An 8715-nucleotide genomic window follows, 5' to 3' on the forward strand; every position below is an offset into this window, starting at 1 on the left:
AATGTCATTTACATGTAACAGTATACAAAAAGAGCTTTGGATCCAATACTGACCCCTGGAGGACACTACAAGCAATGTCCAAGCTCGACGATGAACGCTGTCCCAGCTTCCGAAGTTGTTTCCTGTCCATTAAGTAACTTTTCACCCGGAGCAATTCCACTGAACTGTTTGCCTAAATGCATATTGACTGTCAGAAAGTATTATACATTTGTCTAAGAATGTATCTATTCTGTTAATTAATATATTTTCTAGAATTTTGGAGAATTATTGAAGCAAAGAAACAGGCAGTAATTGGTGAGGCGGTGTCTATCCCCAGCCGTGTACAGTAGCTCAACTTTGGCTATTTTTAACTGGAAATTTACAAATTCGGAATGATAAATTACAGATGTATGTTAGTGGCTCTGAAATCCTCTTAATGACCATTTTAACAATTGTCACGTCTATTTCCTTACAATCAGTAGATGTTTTGCATGTAAATGTATTTATCTTTTGTGTGTAGGTTTCCTCTCTGTAATCTCGTTTGCTTTAATAGTCAAAAAAACATGCATGTGAGGTTAATTGGTGATGCTAAATTGCCCTGAGGTGTGAATGTGAGTGTGTGCAGTTGTCTGTCTCTTCACGTTTGGGATAAGTACAACACTGACATGATACCCAAAGGATCAAGTTTATTCACAATAATTTCAATAAACACAAACTGACTGTACAGCTTACAAACAATTCAATATCTATGTGATAAAAGCCTTCTTTTAAAAACAGGATTATAGTTGCAGGAAAAGTACACCAAAAAAAAAAAAAAGCAACACAACATATATTTTCTATATTTGTCAACTGTAAAAACGTCATGTTTCATCACGGTTATCGAGAATGTATTTATACACTGTTTACAGCTATTAATAAGCACTTGTTAGTACATTTCTATCAGATACAATTTATTATATTATAACAGCAGTTTCTAGTTCACACTTTTTATTTTAAAACATAGGCGCAACAAATCCATTATAGCCCCTTCAACGGATTCAGGATATATATATATATATATATAAAAAAATAAAACAACCAGTAATCAAACAATTTTCAGAAGAGATTAAAAAAAAAACATCAACATAAAGATTCACATAGGATTCATCCAGTTTTAGATATCTCTGTAGGTTCATAAGCTCGAGGCTATTAATAAGAACTTAATTTCATTTAATGGCCCTGAGAGTCACTTCTTATGCACTTCATTATTATGATGTTATGGTATGAAAGCTTAACTGCATCCCAACTCAATGAAGATTCAAGTGGAAAAAAACTTCAGGCCGGTTAACAGATGCAACATCATTTTAAGTATAAATAGTTTTGGGACATTCTATTGACACGGAGACGCCACCAGAGGGGACTATTACCCTAAAATCTGTTCTGCAGTCAGAGTTAAGGCCCTCCTGAATTGGAGCGCTGGAAAGGTGTCTCATTCGGTCCATTATTGACATTAAGTATTTCCCCAACCACCTGCACACTTTGTAACTGAGGATTCTTCCACATGTCTCGATCTTCCACGCTCCCATTTTAAAAGGATACCAGAGGTATTGTGCAATAATCTTTTCATCAGATACAAATGGTGGCTTTTTAGAATAGGTTTACCAGTAGCCCAATAAGCAAGGCTAATGAGGTGTGCCTGTTTTCTGTAACGGAAGTCACAGGAAGTTTCACAACCGGAGGGTTCAGATGACGACGCTGGTGCCACCACGAGAACTCTTGTCCTGAGAGAGACACACTAACTTTAGATTCATTCAGTGGAAATCAGAGTTTTTACTCAAATGAGTGAGGTTATGATCGTTTTGGATTGGGTGTGGTGTAAATGTGTAAAAGTGTAGTTGTATATGTTGATAAGCTAAAGCAGGGATTGTCTTACAGAGTAGCGTTCATTCCTCCGCGGTCCTGGTTTCTGTCCAGGCTCGTATTCGGTGTAGCTGGGAGGCTTTTCACCCCACCCACCACCTCCTCCTCCTCCTCCTCCTCCTCTCCTTCCTCCTCCTCTCCTACTGCTGACATCCTCATCTGAACTCCACGAACCTCTCCTTGAATATCGTGATGCCGGTGGAGAGTAGTTTCCTCTGGATCTACTGTCAAACAAGTCATCCCTGGAACGGGAGCGAGGGTGGTCCATGCCTCCCCTTGGCCCGTTGTAACTCCGCCCGTCCAACGAGTCTTGGCTGTGGCTGCGGGAAAAACCCCGAGATCTGGTTGGAGAGGGACGACGTCTCCCCGCAGATCCTCGCGGGCCAGTTCGGCTGTACCCACTACGGCCGCTCTCACTGGAGCTCGGGGGGCGTGTCTTGGGGGCAGGAGGTGGAAATCTGCCTCCCTGTTGCTCCCGTATCGGTGGAAGTGTAATGATGCGGCGCTCTGTCGGGCCCTCATCAAGGGCAGAGATCATGCTGGGAGGGCCAGGAGAAAATGCCACATTGACTGGCATGTGCTGGGCAGGAGGGGGCATGTGCTGCATGTGCTGCATGTGTGGAGGTGGAGGTGGCTGGGACTGATCGGAAGAAAATGACAGGAGATGGCATTCATAAACAACTGAAAACTGAAACTAAAATACTTCAAAGAGGGACAAACATCTTAAAGTAATTCTGTTCATCAGTGAAGAAAATCTAAATGCAGTTGTAGCTCTTATGGCCTAAGAGATGCTGCAGTTCACAACATCAACATAATCAATTCATGCTTAGGGCAAAAAACTTTGAGATCAAGATGACTCGTGTTTACCTTCGACAACAATTTGTCAGATTTTCATTTCCAGGTATTTTTCAACAGCATTACCATCATATCATGGTGTGGAAATGATTGTTCAAAAATTGTGACAATCGTCAGAATTTTAAAATCCATAACAAATCAAAGTTAATAGTTTTTCACAAAGCAGTTCTGATTGGGCATAAACCAGAGTTGGCAAAAGTTGTCACATCCTGCGTTTGATAAACTTATCAATTAATCTTTGTCACCCTAGTAAAAGTAAAAAATACAGCTTCTGAATACCCATTTTAACTTCACTGATACACTATGTCTTTTATGCACATGAACATGTATGCACATAGCTACACACACATTATGACTATTGTTATTATAATACTGTCTTTCAGCAATGTCACAAATCATGATTTAAAATGAATACACTTTTTGATTGAGAAACTATTCAAAAGACATACAATGTAACAAATTGGCTGGGTTTTACTAAAAACAAAAAAAACTACACTATGTATTCCAATTAAAAACTTTCACTTTGAACGGAAACGGAAAGTCTTGGAATGTAATTATTTCTTTAATCTTTCCACTTTCAATGTGAATAACTTGCTGTCTGTTAAGTTGATCTACTCAATGCCATTCTGGATGATGCTCAAATGAAAAAGAAATAAATACAAGAAAGTACAGTCATTTTGTTCAAACATATGCAATAAAAGTAAAACGTTATCCCAAAATACTTATTTGCTCTCCACTAAAGTACTTGGTTACTTCCCACCTATGGCAAAAAAAAACCCTAATTCCAAGCATAGTTCAAGTGGATTTTCAGGCTAAGCTGGTAATAATGCGACCCATCCCTGAACCAAAGCAACCGCACTGGGAAAGACACATTCCATCCCTCCAAGCAAATGCTATGATACTGAACTAAACTGAAATGCCTGCAGCAAGGGTTTATATGTGTATTATGTGTCACCCTCTGTCTACACAGAGGCGGTTGTCATACAGTTGGTACAGCAGCTTATCCTTTCAACCGCAAGGCCACAGGTTGGTTCCCTTGCGCAAAACACTAAAAATTCTCCCAATGGAGTGGCTTGCGTGGCAGCTCATGCCATCGGTGAGAATGTGTTTGAATAGGTGAACTCAAATAATATAAAAACCTGAAAACCTACCTGCAGCAGAGGGCTGGCCATGTCCATCCCTTTCACCTGACTCTCCAGGTAGTCAAGCATCTGAGCATTGTGTGATGGAGGGTGGTAGCCGTTGACACTGGGAGGGGGCATGCTGTACGCTGAAGAGTGAGGTGGCGGGAGGGGCATTGGCTTTAAAGGCATGCCTTTCCCTGAAACGGACCCTAGACACAGGAGGATGATTTACTTTTGATGACAAGTATAAAAGTTGATGGGTCTGCAATGAGCCGAATCTTTCGCGTATGTAATGTGCATGTGTTGTTTTTGTGTTTGAGTACCTGCATAGAGCAGCGGGTTCTGGGAGGAGGCCGTCATTGGTGCATATAGAGGTTGTCCTCCTAACCAGGGGTTCATGGCCCTCTGAGCCTCCTTCATCATACGATGCTGCATCACCACTGAGAAATGGCAACACTTCTTAATACAGAACAGTCTTCTAACGGCATCGATTCTTTATATGTAGGTTGTTAAAAATTGATGATCAGGGCCCTAAATTAACAACAGTGAAACACGTACACTTCTAACAAACTAATAGCTATCATTCGGATGGAAGAAACAACCGTGAGCATTTGAAGAATTATTCAATATCACTTGTATTATCCTTGTAAAATATGACTAAATGGACAGATGTTTTTAAACCATCATGATTTATTTGATGAAGTGTTTCCCAATTTCTTTTTATCATTTGGTTTACTGTATTTTACATATTTAACATTTTACTTTATAATCGTGCAAATCTACAAACCACTGTGGCAAAATCTAATGAGCAGCTGAACAAACATGCGTAGCAGAGGAGCTTTATACATGATTTCTTTTTTTCTTCTTTTTTTGGAGGGTGTGAAATACCTCACAAACCGTACATGTAGGCAGAGTAATTAAATATGACCACCGGTCCTCCAAACGATACCGATTTGGTTGTCGGAGGATCTGAGCAGGACCGGAAAGCACCGATACATACTTTTTTCAGGGCAGCAGCACTTCTGCGGACAGCAGGGACAGCGAACGTAGCAGCAGCATATCTGAGGGCAGCACTGGCAGCAGCAGACACACAACAGGAGGATGAGAAGCAACGCGCCCAGGATGATGCCCAACACTGTTAACCAGTCTGTAAAGAGAGAGAGAGTGTGTGAGAGAGAGAGAGAGAGGGAAAAAAATCTCCAGTATAAGACATCAGTGAATAAAGATTCACAGCAAAGGCTGCATAGCACCAATCCCGCGTTTTGCTTGTGTTTCTTACGATAGACGATGAGCTTAATTTCTTTGTCGGAGTCTCCGGTGGTGTCTCCTGCAGCGTCAACGTCGCAAAAATACACCCCGTTGTCCCACCACATCACCTCATTGATCACCAGGTCCGCACCTGTACAGACACACAAAAACAGGCCAAATTGACACTATTCAGATTACCTTTATTTCAAACAATCCAATTGGATTGATGTTCTGGTGTTTATGATAATTATGACCCTTCAACTCAGAATGTTTATCATGGAGTTCTGCAGGGTTCTGTGTCAGGACCCATAGCTGTCACATTATACATGCTTCCTGTAGTAGGAAATCTTTGAAGAAAAACCACATTAGCTTCAGTAGATTTGCGTTTTATCGTATAGCAAGTTATCTATGAAACCAGATGATCCCATTGAGTTAGTCAAAATAAAAGCCTGTTGCAAACATACATGAGGCCTGAACAAAGACGTACTTTTCTTTCCCTGAACGCAGATGGAGGAGAGGTTCTTATATTTGACCCTTGGCACTTTACAGACAAATTATCTGAACATAAAGTCAAATGGGATTATAATATTTTGATGTTTTTTTTCCTCTGGACCATTTTCTAGTTAAGCTGTTTAGATCAGAAGGTTTAGATTACCGGGAGACCTCAACAGTACCATCTTCTCATCATTTTCCCTTTATCCAAACATTCATATTCATATCCATTTTATGTCAATAATATTATGTCTTTCTCCTGGAGTCTGCACCCTCTCTTCACTTTGTTCCCTTGCTTTCTACACATTCCTGCAGGATCTCTAGTAGTAGAACTATGAGGTCCCGATCTGAGCCTCCTTCCCTACTCAAGTCGACATCAGGTGGATTAGCTTCCCGTCTGATGTCAACTTGTTTATTTGTTCCCTTCCGTCTTGGGTGCCTCCTTTTCAAACTGACCACCCCCTAACCCAAACCAGAGCAGCAGAAAAGTTAGGAACAAAAAAGTGGCATTTGAAAAATAAGAACTCACTGTTTTGGATGGTGATCTTGCGTTCCCGGTACTCCGGTCCCAGTATGGGCTCACTGCTCCCCCTTTTCTGAATCACGGTCCGAAGTGTCCGCTGACGATCTGGACAGTCGTTTGATGGGTCTTGTCCCAACTGCAGGGCAGACTGGTACGCTGGAAAAGCATTTTTATTATATTATTATTATGTATTAATGTAGTAAATTCCAGCGTGGCTGCTTACAATTGTCAAAACATCAAGACCTGCCTGTGCAAAAACTGCTCACACTGGATCTGTGCTGTTTGTGTTTTAAACTACCGGTACCCATAATAACAATGTCAACAGATCATTATCAATACCTGAATTAAAAAAAAGCACCTTGTCATCTAATTATCAGATGAGCACATCAAACCTCTTGAAAAAATTGCCAGGTATTGAAGAATTATGGGAAAATACTGACATACATGTGGCATTTCCGTTGATTTCCTGTGGCTTTTATGAGGTGCATTACAATGATCATAGCAAACGGCAAAACTAATTGTATAACTGTGATTGTGTAGTAAGAAGTCTAAGGAAAACACCTTCAATATGTGAGTAACTCCATACAGTGCTGTTCCAGTAAGTCCAATAATAAAACAATGTTATTTAATGCTAATCTACAAATACACAAAATGAGAAATGTGCACCCCCCCTCTGTAACACATTTTACATCCAATGAAAATCACAAATGGAAAATTATAATTATTAGAATTCTGGAAAAACCATACAAAATAAATATGCACATCTATGCAAACGCTCCAGTTTGGCTCACATATTGGTTTTAATCTTCAAGTTTAAACTGGATTCAAAATGACTTGATTGTCAACAGCATTCAAATATTTCTCACTTATGAGAAGACAACCATAACCTTGCAAGTAGTCACGGCAACACTACAGCTTGTGAGGAGTCAATGAGAAGCGGCATCAGTAAGACTTCAGACCTGTGGAGTAGTAATCCAGCACCGGATCCTTGCAGAAGGACTTGAACCTCCAGGTGAGAATGACATCTTGGAGGTTTGCAGAGGTGGAGAAATCACAGCGGAGGATGACTCGGCCGAACAGCGCTGTACTGCGCACCTGCTCAGGAACATTCACCTGAATACACACCGACACTGTGGGGAAATAACAACAGCGATAATGTGAGGTATGTGTATGTAGGAGGTTATTAGATTCTTACAGATTGAAGAATTGTCAGGAATTTATAGGAAACATTTATTATCAATGACCCGGAAAAAAGAGTGGTTTGAATGACAGTGTGTGTGTGTGTGTGTGTGTGTGTGTGTGTGTGTGTGTGTGTGTGTGTGTGTGTGTACTTCCTTTAACACACAGCAAAGTGGTTGAACAAGAAAAACAGGTGATACAGAGAAAGACCCACGAGATGGCCGACTGTGAAACTACCAACCGCAGCTTGAAAGGGTGGAATGAAACTCGCTCAGTTGATGTAAAACGACTGGAAAATGTTCTTCAATTCCCCGGATAAAGATATGCTAACTATATAAACAATTTGCCAAAGACACCAGCAACGTTTAACATTGTTTGAAAGATATGGGAATTGATTACATTTGAAAAATCTAAATAAAAAAGCCTTATATCTAACAGGTGGAAATGATATAGCAATGTTTTCAATGCTTATTTTTGTCCACACAAAAAAGCCACGTGATCGAGACTTCAGTTCCAGCTGGTTTCGCCGACGATATTAAAAATAAAGCTTTTTTTTTTCTTTCTGAAAGAACAACAACATCCAGAAGTTTTAAGTCATCGAGAAGCCGGTATGTAAATGAAAAGCAAATTACCTTCCAGAAACGACAGCAGGAGCAGTGGGACATATCGTCTCCACATGATGACCGAACGCTCCCAGGACGACACAGAAACCCCGAGTCACGCGACAGAAAAAACACAAAGTGCGAAGAAGCAAGACAGCAACACTGTGTTGTAACGTGAAACTAGACAGGACTCCTCATGGTTTCACTCCGTTGCTTCAGCAGGAGCGTCTCATCTCTGTGGTTGATGCAGTCTGAGCTTCACGGAGCTCATCAGTGGCCACGCCCCGAAACAGGTGCGCTCGTCCTCGCGCACCGCGTAAACAGGTGAGTATCCTGACGTACAACGTAAGCAGGCGTACAGAAGTCCGGCAGACAAATTATTCAGATGGAGGAGGGGATTTTTCTCTTGATATTTTGGTAAAATGCATTTTTCCTACGTATTTCCTTTTTTTGTTTGTTTGTTTCCATTTTTGTCATGATCATGTAAAAAGAAATAGGCTGTTTTTATTTATTTATTATTTGTGCATGAGGATGAATCGTCACTCTTTCACTTTAATAAGTCAATAACCTCTTTTTGTGGCTTCATGGCCACAGTGGGACACCAGTTTTGGGTCAGTAGGGTACACAAGTAGGCTTGTATAAAATTAATGCATTTTGACCGAGGACAAATTGTCTCAGCTGTCTGTCATGCAGCTTAGCAAAAAAAAAATAAAATGAATAAATAAATAAATAAATAGATAAATAAATAAATATATAAATAAACGTGAGTGAACAGATGCAGAATGTGTAAAGCAGACACGATTGCAGGAATAAA

General features: G+C 40.4%; 1 protein-coding gene across 1 annotated transcript; it reads right to left on the bottom strand.

Moving 5' to 3' along the window:
- Positions 1-731: 731 nt before the first annotated feature.
- ildr1a (immunoglobulin-like domain containing receptor 1a) lies at positions 732-8094 on the bottom strand. The gene is made up of 9 exons (XM_080499455.1): positions 7932-8094; positions 7080-7250; positions 6127-6276; positions 5137-5256; positions 4858-5004; positions 4181-4297; positions 3885-4066; positions 1892-2518; positions 732-1739 (listed from the first exon to the last, which is right to left on the bottom strand). Exons 1-9 carry the CDS (start codon positions 7975-7977, stop codon positions 1701-1703), a joined length of 1599 nt encoding a protein of 532 aa, XP_080355581.1. The 5' UTR covers positions 7978-8094; the 3' UTR covers positions 732-1700.
- Between the last annotated feature and the right edge of the window lie 621 nt (positions 8095-8715).

Source organism: Blennius ocellaris (assembly GCF_963422515.1).
Source record: "Blennius ocellaris genome assembly, chromosome: 1".
NCBI classification, from domain to species: domain Eukaryota; kingdom Metazoa; phylum Chordata; class Actinopteri; order Blenniiformes; family Blenniidae; genus Blennius; species Blennius ocellaris.

Excerpts from the sequence above, each read along its gene's own strand:
- ildr1a (XM_080499455.1), bottom strand. The coding sequence starts at position 7,977 with ATGTGGAGACGATATGTCCCACTGCTCCTGCTGTCGTTTCTGGAAG. Across the intron at positions 7,251-7,931 it reads CCTGCTGTCGTTTCTGGAAG|TGTCGGTGTGTATTCAGGTG; the intron begins GTAATTTGCTTT and ends ATTTCCCCACAG. Across the intron at positions 4,067-4,180 it reads GAACCCGCTGCTCTATGCAG|GGTCCGTTTCAGGGAAAGGC; the intron begins GTACTCAAACAC and ends TCCTGTGTCTAG.